At 43.2% G+C, this 11,916-nt stretch overlaps 4 protein-coding genes across 12 annotated transcripts; 2 read left to right on the top strand and 2 right to left on the bottom strand.

The window, feature by feature from the left end:
* Positions 1-24: 24 nt before the first annotated feature.
* LOC117138960 (serine/threonine-protein kinase PITSLRE) lies at positions 25-5,616 on the bottom strand. 9 transcript variants are annotated; one of them, XM_033301001.1, is made up of 4 exons: positions 5,293-5,388; positions 5,037-5,233; positions 812-3,071; positions 25-691 (listed from the first exon to the last, which is right to left on the bottom strand). In XM_033301001.1, the coding sequence occupies exons 2-4, from the start codon at positions 5,099-5,101 to the stop codon at positions 158-160; spliced, it is 2,859 nt and encodes a 952-aa protein (XP_033156892.1). In that variant the 5' UTR covers positions 5,102-5,233; positions 5,293-5,388; the 3' UTR covers positions 25-157. The 9 variants fall into 9 exon arrangements, 3 of the variants coding, with proteins under 3 accessions (XP_033156892.1, XP_033156893.1, XP_033156891.1); XM_033301002.1 differs by adding an exon at positions 3,888-4,254 and having other exon boundaries at positions 5,037-5,364; XM_033301000.1 differs by having other exon boundaries at positions 5,037-5,366.
* An 81-nt stretch (positions 5,617-5,697) lies between these two features.
* On the top strand, positions 5,698-6,693 carry LOC117138962 (distal membrane-arm assembly complex protein 2). The gene has a single exon (XM_033301004.1). The coding sequence runs from the start codon at positions 5,754-5,756 to the stop codon at positions 6,606-6,608; it is 855 nt and encodes a 284-aa protein (XP_033156895.1). The 5' UTR covers positions 5,698-5,753; the 3' UTR covers positions 6,609-6,693.
* LOC117138963 (coiled-coil-helix-coiled-coil-helix domain-containing protein 7) lies at positions 6,658-7,274 on the bottom strand. Its single transcript, XM_033301006.1, has 3 exons — positions 7,145-7,274; positions 6,993-7,091; positions 6,658-6,936 (listed from the first exon to the last, which is right to left on the bottom strand). Exons 1-3 carry the CDS (start codon positions 7,187-7,189, stop codon positions 6,823-6,825), a joined length of 258 nt encoding a protein of 85 aa, XP_033156897.1. The 5' UTR covers positions 7,190-7,274; the 3' UTR covers positions 6,658-6,822.
* A 60-nt stretch (positions 7,275-7,334) lies between these two features.
* Positions 7,335-8,563, top strand: LOC117141452 (vacuolar protein sorting-associated protein 26C). The gene is made up of 3 exons (XM_033304905.1): positions 7,335-7,411; positions 7,467-8,235; positions 8,300-8,563. The coding sequence occupies exons 1-3, from the start codon at positions 7,352-7,354 to the stop codon at positions 8,419-8,421; spliced, it is 951 nt and encodes a 316-aa protein (XP_033160796.1). The 5' UTR covers positions 7,335-7,351; the 3' UTR covers positions 8,422-8,563.
* The last annotated feature ends 3,353 nt before the right edge of the window (positions 8,564-11,916 follow it).

Raw genomic sequence — 11,916 nt, 5'->3', positions numbered from 1 at the left:
GTGAAAAATGATTATACATCGCAATTGTTTTGTATGGCTTTTTAAATTATATATGGAACAATATTTATACACATACAATTAAACGAAATTTTTCTCTTACATCGCTAACTATACATAACAATTAATCGTAATCGTAATGGGCTAAAAACACACAGAATCAGAACTTCAGACTGAATCCCGGTCCCATGGCCAACTGGCGTTGCGTTAGTCCAGCGTTCAGGACAAATCCCGTGCTAGCCGACGATCCACCAGCTCCGTGGCTCTTCTTGTTGCCAGTGATAATCCCAGATGAGAGCTTGTTTCCCGGTCCCACGATGATGGGCTCGTCGCGGCCTAGCTGCTTGAACTGCGAGCCACCGGACGGCGGTTTGGGGGACGAGGCTTGCGCCTTGCGGGCTCCCAACTCGCTCTTGGCCGGCCAGGTGGGAAACATGGAGGGATCGATGGGCAATGGCAGCTCCTTGAAGAAGCCGTGCTTCAGTGCCGCGTCAGCGCTCAGTCTTTGTTTCGGATCGTACGTGAGCAGACCCTGCAGCAGCGACAAACCCATTTCAGAGGTCTTCTCCTGGAAGTGCTTGCGCAGTTGCGAGACGGGATACTCGGTGAACTGAGAGTTCTGCGACAACATGTTCTTCACGGCGGGGAGCTCGGTGTATCCGGGCCAGATCTTCTCGTTCGGAGTGCCCAATTCCTACAACAATAAATCAAAAGTCAATGAGCATTCTCGGAAAATGAATTTCAAAGTTAACACTAACAATCAATCAACAAGCTGCTTTTAATACCTAAACATTAATGGTCAACCATAGCTTACCTTAAAGATCCTGTTAAGCTCATCGATTTCAGATTTTCCCGGAAAGAGCGGCAGCATCTGCAAGAATTCGGCGAAAATGCAGCCCACCGACCAGACGTCTATGGGCGTGGAGTAAACCGGCGAGCAGAGAAGCAGCTCGGGTGCACGATACCAGAGAGTGACAACAAGTGAGGTATACTTCTTGATCGGCGATCCATACTCCCTGGCCAATCCGAAATCACCCACCTTGAGAATTCCCTTGTGGGACAAGAGGAGATTGGAGGTTTTCAGGTCACGATGCAATATCCAATTGTCATGGAGGTGGGCCACCGCCCGCAGAAGCTGCTGCGTCAGGCATTTCACTTCTCCGGGGAAAAAGCTCTGCTTACGATTCTTCATCGTTTCCATCAGGGATTTCAGGTCATGTTCTACATAGTCCATCACAATAAATATCTTATCCATGTTGGATCCGACCACGATCTCGCGAACGGTCACGATATTCGGGTGCTGACCCTTGAGAAGAGTGTTGATCTCCCTGAGTGATGTTATGGGAAATCCCTCCTTTTCCTTCTCCATTTTCAGACGTTTAAGAGCCACAATCTCATTGGTTCTTTTGTCCTTGGCTCGGTATACCACTCCATAGGTTCCCTCTTCAATGCGGTTTAGACACTGGAATTCCTCCACAGACCGGCAGCCCTGCACACCGGGGTAATAGTTGGGCAGGGGAACGCCCTTGTCATCGCACGGAATTTGCTCCTCCAAAGACTTTTGTTTCTCTTTGAGTTTCTCCTCGGACTTCTCTTCCGTCTGCTCTTGGGTCATTCCGCGTTCCTCGCTACGCGTGCTGCTGCTGGGTGAGGCAGCTGCCCCCGCGTCTTGCCGATCTACTTCGTCCTCCAGGCTGCTTTGACTTCTAGAACGGGATCTGGACCGAGTGCTTCGACTGGACTGGGAGCTGCTCTTGGAGCTCACAGAGCGAGATCGCTGACGTTGCTTGGGCGACTTGTATAGCTCACCCACGCTAAGTGGACTGTCGGGCAAGGGTAAATCCTCGTCGTCGTCTTCCAATTGAGACTTGGATTTAATCTTGCTCTTCTTTTTGCTAGCATAGCTGTCTTCACTTCCAGATTCTGTTGCGCTACCTGCGCTGTCCTGCTCAGGAACCTCCTCGTTTGAGTCGCTCTCCTCGCTTTCCTCATCGTCATCATCTCGGATAACCTCGATATCCTCCTCCCGCCGTTTCTTGAGTTTGATTTCCTTCTCATAGTCATCCGGCTTGGACTTCCTCTTCACATGAATGTTCAGACCTGCGGTTACACTTGCAGCAACTGTTGTTGGACTAAGTGCATCACTGTGCTCGTTTCGCTCGCGGAGCAACTCCCGCCGAGCCTCCAGTTCCTCACGAGCCGTCTGTTTTCGCTGGCGGCTTTCCCGTTCAGCGGCAAGAAGTTTTTCCCTGCGAGCCAACAGCTCCAAGTCCTCGGGCACCTTTCGTCTGCTGACCTCAACCTCTTCGCGCCACTTGCTGCGATGCGATTTGTGCTGGTGCTGATGGTGGTGCTCCTGCTCAGGACTGTCCAGCAGCTCAATGACTCGGTCGTGACGGTTTTGCTTGTGGGTACTTCTCCCAGTCCGCTCCCGCTCTTTGCGTCCTCCCTCCCGGCGATCACTCCTCTCGATCCGATGCTCATAGTTCTCCTCCGTTTCATAATCCTTAACGTAGTTATGCCGCTTTTTTAGCAACCTCGATCGCAGATCCTGTTCCAGGCTCTCAGCATCCTTGCTCTCCGCGTATTTACTGCTGCGTCGCGTTGGCTCCTCCATTGGGTACTCGCCGTGTCGACTGCCCGAATGGTAGCCCGATGGATGGGAATGGTAATCGCGGGGAGCAGGTCGAGCTCCACTTAAATGCTGGTGATGATGATAATGATGGGCAGCATAGCTGGGCGCCGGCGGTAGAGGCTGTTGCTGCTGTTGAGGCGGCTGAGGGTAATGATAGGCATGGCCTAGGTGGTGTTTCGCATAAGCTGCAGCCGCGTTGCTGCTCCGTTCGCGATGGTGGTGGTGGTAGTGCTCCTCCCGGTTTCGATAGTCATATCGATGATCCCGTTCTAGTCCTAGTGCAGCACCGCCCACGTCTTCGCGCTCCTTGTGGCGTCGACGCTCACGGGAATGTTTCTTCTTCTCACGCCGGGAACCGGATCCTGATTCTCGGCTGGCCTGCGGTGGTTGTATGTACAAAGCATCAGCGTCGACCTCGTGCTCATCATCCTCGCCTCGGCTAAAAGTAAGAGAGAAAGTCCAAAATTATGGTGTCATGCTTTAAGTGGTTTCCGTCCCATCTGCTGATGATTCTGGACCGATGCCTGCCGAAGACCCAGTAGAACAGTCGCTGCTCTGACCGTGTTGCATGTTGCTCGTTGCAGGTTGCGTGTTTTGCTGCAGTCGGTGTTTGGATTACATTTTACTCTAGCCCTTGGAGACCTTAAAAGCTCGAGTCCACGCTAGCTCTGGAATTCTTTCGAGATTAGATACATAAACTTTGGTGCAGTACAAAAGCGAATCATTAGTGATTTATTTGAGGCAATCGACTCGGTGTTGCTCAGATAATTGGCGTTTTTGTTCCATATTTGAGCATCAACGGGTGAAATTTGGTGGGTCGATTGAAGGCAAGTAAACAAGGTTGGAAGCTAATCACGGAGTCGTTTAGGAACAAATGTTCGCATAAGTCTGTGAATCTAGTAATATTATTCTAAGCTTAGTCTTTTATAAATTGTTTAAATAGGAATATATACAAACACAAAACTAAAAATCGACCCACCATTGAGTGCTATCAAATGGAGTACTTACCTGATCCCGGATCCCGTAACTATTCCATGGAGCTCGGAGCTCCAAAGCTTCCAAGGGCTGTAAAATGCAAACACTTACACGACTGACTGCGCAACCTGCTGGGAATGGGAGTAGTTATCTTTTGAGAGACAGAGAGACACGAAAGACATTGAGACAGGACTTGGAAAGAGGCATTAGCAAAGTAGTATAAGTACAATATTGTGTGTGTTTCATTCAATTGAGATTATTACAGAGTATTACAATTTACCGCCAGCAGCACATGAGAGGGATCGAATTGATCGATCCATCGGTTCGGAGCTTATCGGATCTCTATTGCGAATCTCAGGTTTTCTGTATTCGGTTCTCGGAACACAATTAACTTGACAGCGGCGGGTCAAGCGAGATTAATGTAGGTTGGCTTGAGAAGATTCGGTCCCGTCTGCCGTTGACACTGCAGGTGCACAGTTTTAAACTCGAATTTTGCATCTAGCTTGCACTTTTTCGTTCGTTTTTATTTAGCATTTTTGTTTTTTTTTTTTTGGTTGGTTTTTATTTTTACTTTTATTACGATTATTATTAGGTTTGTTGTTGGCCATCGCGCGCCTCGGTCTTGGGACAAGTACACACTTTTTGGCCTATTTGCAACGAAAAAATTCAAGTCAATTAAACGGTTCAATAAAAGCAATAAGTTTTAAATCGTCATAAATTGGTTTTGTTTTCTTTTGATTTGGTATTTTGGTTATCATTTTCAAGGAGAGCAAACAAGCGCGAAAGGGATGTTGGGGTGATATACATGTATATATTGGGGGCGAATGTTCTTTGTACAAACGCAAATTTCGTATCGAGATTAAAGAATTAGCATGTACTATTCATTATAGTCAACTTATAAAGATGGTTGGTGGAAAATTGTCCACTCTCTGCATACACACATGCAACAGTTATTCGTACACGTGTGTTCAAAATAATAGTTGGATTCGCCAATGAAGTCAATGCATAAACATGACTAGTAATTTTCTAAATTAATATACTAACCATTAATGGTAGATGTAAAGTAAGGAAAATTCAATATTATTAGTTTCAAACATAAACTTTTTACACAATCGACCTTTGTAGATCCAATTATTGATAAAAAAATGTTTAGGGTATTCTTTTAAAATACCCGTAACCAATTTTAAGCCCCTATTTTAAACACCACTATTATCATGAACACAGCTGTATGAATGGGCGAGATATGTCAACGGCGGGATGCCACAGGAAATCTGGCTAGAGTTCTAGCGGAATTCTCGCCGCGCCACCAGCACCCGTGTGTATATGTGTACGCCTCTTTATGTATGTATGCAGCAACAATTTTCCATGAATCGCATTTTGAGAACACCGAATATCTGAGTTTTCCCAGGACCCCAGGGATAATACACACCTGTGATAGTGCACATCGTTGGGGCTCCGCAGCTGGCCATCCTCGCTGCCAGACGAATTGACCATTTTCGGCGCGCCGTTCGCAGCTAAAGTCGCCAATTAAAATGCCAATTGCACGGGTGCCCTTGCGTTGGTTCACGTAATTGTCGGCAGGTTTATGCGGCGTTCGCCTGGCTGCCGTTGTTTTCAATCGTTTGGCTGGCGGTTAATCAGCATTTAAGTGATTTAGCTCGTTTTTTCGGTGGTATCTCACGCACTTCAGCAAAGGTCGTCTGCGTTTCTTTTGTCTCTTCTTTTTTCTTGTGGTGGAAATGTGAAATTCAGCGTGCTAAAGCAAGATGGCGTCGCATCGGGTTCGTGCTGCCAACTCGGCGAGAAATTCGGTGCTAGCAGCTGATGCATCAGCTGCTGAGATTCCATGCGCGCATCTCGTGAGTCAGGCACAATTTAAATATATCAAGCAATTTGTGAAAATGTCTACAGATCTGACTGTTAAATCGTAATTTTTGTGATTAAATATTGGCTTAAATATTTTATTTTTATGTATTCGCTTTTTAATTTTACATATAAACCTAACGCAGTTAGAGTAATCAGGTAATTTATTAAGCCACTATCCTAGAGTTTAGATCGCGTCGTGAGTCACGCCGCAGTTCACATAACATGCTCATCTCTAATACACTTACCCACTAAATTTATAAATTGATATCACACTCGAAGGATGTTGCAGCGCGTGTCGCGTGGACTTCCCTCCTTAAGACGATGCGGCCTGAGATCGGCATCCACTGTGCCCACAAATCAGGCGCAGCCGGGCGAGGAGGAGGCGGAGGTCAGTGCGACGGTGAAGAGGATCCGCTCGGAATTGGCAGCGGATAAGCAGAAACTTAAGTGGCGCACTCCGATTGGCGACCGGCCGGAGGATTGGAACAGCAAGCTGAAGCTGTTCTCCAATGCGGAGCAAACCTCAGACTTCATCGTGATGATGCAGAAGCCCATCGATCTAAGTCCGCGGAGCATACGACAGTGGTGGGAGAACCGGGAGGAGCGTATTGAGCGGCACATGCAGCAGTTTGTCCCGGAAAGGCACAAGATTTTGGGCGCCGAACTGGCTGCGGCGCATTTCATACTGTACCGCGGCGGGGCCGTCAAGTTCATCAACGATACCCACTGGCGCCGGGCCTCCAAGGATGGCGAGTTTAACCTGCCCAATAAGTTCGATCCTCGCTATAAAGTGGAGGCCTTGAGGTGTGATAACATGGAACTCTACTACGAGGGGCTGGAGAACCTGCGCTGCCTGGACTCCCTTAAGTTCCTGTCCTTTCACAACGTGGAAAGCTTTGATGACTGGTGCCTGGATAGGATTTCGGGAGGTGGCTTCCCTAACCTGGAAGTGCTCGACCTCTCGGGCACCCAAATCACCACCAATGGCTTGGCGTGTCTGTATCGTTTTCCTAAGCTTAAATTACTGATCCTGAATGATCCGAAGGAGACTCTAGAATTGGAATTGGCCACGGTCATGTTGGAGGAGTCCATGCCCGCTTTAAAAATTGTTGGCGCCGACGCTATTCACAGCTAAGGCTAAATAAGTGAACTTTGCGATTTTTAAGTTTAGTTAAATACAAATGTTATTAATAACAAAATATCTAGATCTTCATGTAAAAGGGTTGTTGTAAATATCAGATTTGATAGAGCCTTTTAGACAACAAGGAGGTCTAATGTTGTGCAAGCTTTGGTGCCTGATCTATATGTTATTTATATACACAAAAGTATTAAATAGGAAGATACACAAATCAACTTTGTTGGGGTTTTCCTTTCATATATTCTGCTTTAATCCCATCGCGTTCTTCCAAGGGCGGTAAATAAGGAGCTATTCCCTTTGCTCTCCTTTCGATTTTGACTTTGTTCTGTAGGAATATTAAAATGTAGTTCATAAAACAATCACTTTAATTGAAAAACCCACCCAGAACTCCTTGCAATTGTTATAATTGGCAAAATATATTTCGCACTTGTCGCGATCAAAGTTGTTTTGGTTGAGGCATTTGAATGACAGCTCTTGTTCCTATTTGAAAAGATAGAATTAATTATTTATAAACTTTCTTATGGCTAACAAACCTTTAGGCAGGGATTATCCCGCTCTGCGTTTTGATTGCGAGGCATTTGTTATTGAATGAAAATGCTTAAATTAAACTTATATAAAAACGAGATTGTTTTCGTTTCCTCGATTTTGGGACTGCCCACTTGCTGGACAGCTGGTGCCAGGGATGCCAGATCGCCGTAGGATACATCAGCTGTTATATTTGTTTTCATTTGCTGATTAAAATGAGTTCACTGCTCTTCGATATAAAATTAAAGAGAGAGAATAAGGTTTACCATGAAAATGTAAGTAATTAACGATTACTTAAGGTCTTAGTTTACCAAAACATCTATTCCCTAGGACATGCTATTGGGCTGCGTGCAGTTTCAGTGCGCCCAGGAGACAAAACACGAAGGAATTATATTGTATCTGGAGGGAATCGTTAATCTGCAACTTAGTGCTAAGACCGTTGGGCTTTTCGATGCTTTCTATAACTCGGTGAAACCCATTAATCTGCTGCAGAATAGCCTGGAGTTATCTGCGCCCGGAAAACTGAGCGCCGGCCGTTCGGAGTTCCATTTTGAACTGCCTTTGGTGTGCAAAAAGGAACCGCGAATTCTTTATGAAACATACCACGGAGTTTTCATCAACGTGAACTACCAACTCACTTGCACTGTGAAAAGGAATTTCCTGGGCAAAGCGTTGACCAAAATCCAGCAGTTCTGCGTGCAATACAAACCGGTGCCTCTAAGAGAGGATTCAAAGAAGGTGGTTCCTTTCAGCTTGAGTCCGGACTCACTGCAGAAGAATGCCAGCGCCAAGGAGAGACTGTCCATGCCCAGATTCCTCATCACAGGGCGTTTGGACCGAAGTGAATTCTGCGTAACAACTCCGATTACTGGCAGCATTACGGTGCAACACACGGAGGCGGCCATTAAGTCCATTGAGATGCAATTGGTTCGTGTGGAAACCTGCGGTTGCGACGAGGGCTACTCCAAGGATGCCACCGAAATCCAGACCATTCAAATAGCCGATGGCAATGTGCTGCCGAAGCTAGAACTACCCATCCATATGGTCCTGCCCAGATTGTTCACCTGCCCCACTTTGCTCACCAAGAACTTCAAAATCGGTGAGGATTGTATTGGTTATTTATTATTACGCGTGGCAATATTTATTATATTTCTTCCTTTCAGAGTTTGAACTTAATCTGATTGTTGTATTTAAAGAGGACTACACGGTTAGCGAGAACTTCAAAATAGTCCTGAAACGTTCGGCGGGTCCTCTGCCCAGCAAAGGAACTACCGCAGGACGCTGAATAAATAAACTTTCCCATATGGCAGCTATTTTATGAACATAAAAGTTCAACAAACTCGAAAGTGTAATAAGAACAAAATACATTTATCTAAAAAATGTAGTAATTATAAATTGATTGGGCATAAGAATCTTCCTGAAAATAACTTATGTATTTGATTTGTTTAGTAAAGAAAAGAATACATTTACAACAATATAATAAATGAATATACTTATGGACTCTTCACTCAAATATCCCGCCCTCAGAATCAGCTGATAGTTGGCCAGCTGCCAGGATGCTTCTGCGATTCCAGGTGAATTGCAGTTTAGACTAGTTTATTTCGCATGCGATTTATTTTGCACTCTGAACGAGAATTATTTAGTGTCCGGCTGCTTTATGTTGCGTGAAGCGTTTGATAAGTGTCATAAAGTGAAATGGCTTTTTTGATTTGAGGTACTCGTTCAAAAATTCGGCGGTGCTGTGGTCGTGAAACGAAAGTGTACAAACATTAAATTTGTCGGTAAGTGCGAAATCCACCGAACACATACACTTGTTGTATCCATGATAAAAATTGTTAGATCCTAAACCTTTAACCTAACATGTTTGAATTCAGAAAAATAGGTTTTAAACATATATTTTTTAAAATATTATAATTACAAAACAACTTCGGAAGGCAACTGCAACATCAACTGCATTTGGAAATAAATAAAATACGCTAGCAGTGGCTATATTGGTTTCATTCACATTCCCTATAGTATATGTTTATATTATTAACCAATATCAACAGTGGTGTCCATATAGTTTTTACGCAAACAAGTAACTTAATTTTAAGTCTGTCTGCATCACAATTTTCGAAAAGTCTTATTTTAATTGAGGGTAGTATATAAGTGAGAACGGTTCAAATCGGGCCAATAACTAATATATCTGACATAGGAATAACTGGAAATGAACTCTCGCTGTAAACCATTTTTTTGACAATATAAAATTTCGAATTTAAATCGAAGGTCGAAAAATGAAGTGAAAATATTCCATATGAAACCATAGTTTCGTTGTTTTATGATCTAAAAATGTTCCTATTCAGTGTACACAAGTTACCAAAGATATTTCCTTTCTTGTTTATATTAATATAATTAAAGACGTCAGAGAGCTCAAGTGAAATATATTAAATGTCGAACGTTAATTTTGTTGTCTTTGAAATTGATTGATTCGGCCGGCACTGGGTAACTCGACAAATTTTAATCAAATGCTCGAAGGAGTAGCGAACAAGGATATCGATTACGCTCTCCCCATCATCATTATATCCATTGTTTACCTGCGATTTGCTTTCAATCAGACTCCATGTGTGATTGATGCGAGGAGGGGGAATTGATTTCCTTTGGCATTCTGGTACATCTTTCTGCTGCGCTTCATTTTTGCCGCTCCGCTCACCTGGTTTCCGTATCCTGTTCCGCCTTCGTTATTATCTTTCAATTTACACGCAGCTGGCTAAACAAAAAAGCAATGGAAAAGATAAAATGAGGAACGGAACTATCTTTCCGGTCGGTCAATATAGTCTTCACATTCTACTCGATCCTTTTTTTTTACACCTTCTTACAATTGCATTAAATATTTAATTGGGGCTTAAGATCTTACATTAATTGACCATTTTATTAATTACATGATTTATTCCCTTATATAGAACACGACACTTTTAAAAAGATTTGCTGGCTTTAATATTTTTAATTTTATTATAACTATATATTAAATAATGACATTACTAAGAGATATTAATACCACATTACAATTATTGTGCATATTACATATTTTTGCAGTATTACTAACTAGTTATGTTGTTCCCTTTTTTCCAGTAAGATTCTTAGCATACTTTACAGCTGCCCAGCTGCTTTCTCCCCAGAATCGCCTTTCTTCCAGCTTCATTCTCATATCCTGATATCCTTTTACTTTTTCCTCTGACTTTCGTGTTGCCGGTAAGTGCATATCAATTTCCTGCTCCCCGATGCGTTGCATGGAATATTTTTTAAATCTTTAATAAGCCGATTCTGCCTTCCTTGGCCATGCTGCGTCATACACACATAATACATTTTTTTTACGTGTGTTCTTGCCACATGAACACACGACCACTGTGGCATTTCATAAGATTTTTTATTAATTCAAGCGAAAATATTGTACAATAAATTTGCTTTGTCTCTTTAAAAGTTGCTGTAAAAGCAAAGGGCTTAATATTTTAATACTGTTATAGGCAAAATACATTTTTATTAAAAGAATAACCAAAATATTTTCAATTTGATTAAGGCACTTTGCAGCTTGAATATTTTGCCATAATTGTGATTTTCCTTCCGGAAAACATTAAATTAAAATCTTATTAAGTGCACAACTTTTTGAACGTATTGGTGTGCGGGCACTTTCTTAATTTATGAGTAATAGTTGCGGACCTAATTGATTGGAGAGAATTTCATTAAGTGCAAGGACGAAGCAATTTATTTTAATTAAATAAACTAAATGGAGCAAGAATCCCTCGGCCTTCAGATTTTCGGCAACCACTGTACGCGTCGATATAAATTACTTAGCATGAAACTCCCCTCAGCTCCCCACCTTACTTCCCTCCTCTATCTGCTTTTATTGAAGGGGCCAGCTCCTTGACATCCGATATACAAATATAAGAGTGTGTATGTATGCCGCAGGACGAACAGGAGGCAAGTTTCAAGTTCACTAAATTATATATATACCTACTTCTGTGCGAGTGTGTCTGAACAAACACATATATTTGCCCAACCCGGCCGACTCCACTCGACTTTTCTTTGACGGCCCGAACTTTTTACCATAAAGAACGTGGCACTGACACCCTCCGCTATATCCACTTGAATGTATTTATTTAAGTCGAATAAAAAGAAAAGGAATGGAAAGTGTCCGGGAAAATGTGGGCCTGTTGAATCGCATATACACTTATACGTATGCTGTGTATGCTGTGAAAGCGGATGTGAAAACACTCCGAGGAAAATCAATGGAGCAAAAATAGTTTACGAAAGGGTGTATAATTTTATGTTTGACATTATAATAATGCTCTTCCAGCTGATTTCGTTGCTTTTGGAGCATAAGAAAATGCCCATTTGATTTTGTCAATGCGCTGGCCTTTTTTCTTACAACGTTTAGATATATGGACTTCACATTTTTTACGCTGTCTACTTAAATTGCAAGACATTTTGAGTAGTTCCTGTATGAATTTCAACCCAATTACCATTTCATTCAATTTTACAAAAACACAAACAGCTTTCCCCTTCCCACACATTTTTTTCAGTTTTTTTTCAGTGCACGAAAAACTGTTGCTCTCCTCCAGTCTCAATTTTCCTCAGCCTTCGGGGAAACGTACATATGTGTGCCTGAACTCGTGGAGGCAAGAAGACATGACACTAAGTCCACCTCAACTTGGTGGGAAACCAGCCAGGAGCCACCCGAAACCATCTGAAGCCACTAAACCCACCCAACCACAGGCAGATGGCTTCAGTTCGGCAGTTTGCTGTG

The sequence above is a fragment of the Drosophila mauritiana genome, chromosome 3L (genome assembly GCF_004382145.1).
Source record: "Drosophila mauritiana strain mau12 chromosome 3L, ASM438214v1, whole genome shotgun sequence".
Classification (NCBI taxonomy): domain Eukaryota; kingdom Metazoa; phylum Arthropoda; class Insecta; order Diptera; family Drosophilidae; genus Drosophila; species Drosophila mauritiana.
This window is presented reverse-complemented; position numbering and strand designations above follow the sequence as displayed.

Excerpts from the sequence above, each read along its gene's own strand:
- LOC117138960 (XM_033301001.1), bottom strand. The coding sequence starts at position 5,101 with ATGGTCAATTCGTCTGGCAGCGAGGATGGCCAGCTGCGGAGCCCCAAC. Across the intron at positions 3,072-5,036 it reads AACGATGTGCACTATCACAG|CCGAGGCGAGGATGATGAGC; the intron begins GTGTGTATTATC and ends TCTTACTTTTAG. Across the intron at positions 692-811 it reads AGCTTAACAGGATCTTTAAG|GAATTGGGCACTCCGAACGA; the intron begins GTAAGCTATGGT and ends TTATTGTTGTAG.
- LOC117138962 (XM_033301004.1), top strand. The coding sequence starts at position 5,754 with ATGTTGCAGCGCGTGTCGCGTGGACTTCCCTCCTTAAGACGATGCGGC.
- LOC117138963 (XM_033301006.1), bottom strand. The coding sequence starts at position 7,189 with ATGCCTCGCAATCAAAACGCAGAGCGGGATAATCCCTGCCTAAAG. Across the intron at positions 7,092-7,144 it reads GGGATAATCCCTGCCTAAAG|GAACAAGAGCTGTCATTCAA; the intron begins GTTTGTTAGCCA and ends CTTTTCAAATAG. Across the intron at positions 6,937-6,992 it reads ACAATTGCAAGGAGTTCTGG|AACAAAGTCAAAATCGAAAG; the intron begins GTGGGTTTTTCA and ends ATATTCCTACAG.
- LOC117141452 (XM_033304905.1), top strand. The coding sequence starts at position 7,352 with ATGAGTTCACTGCTCTTCGATATAAAATTAAAGAGAGAGAATAAGGTT. Across the intron at positions 7,412-7,466 it reads ATAAGGTTTACCATGAAAAT|GACATGCTATTGGGCTGCGT; the intron begins GTAAGTAATTAA and ends TCTATTCCCTAG. Across the intron at positions 8,236-8,299 it reads CACCAAGAACTTCAAAATCG|AGTTTGAACTTAATCTGATT; the intron begins GTGAGGATTGTA and ends TCTTCCTTTCAG.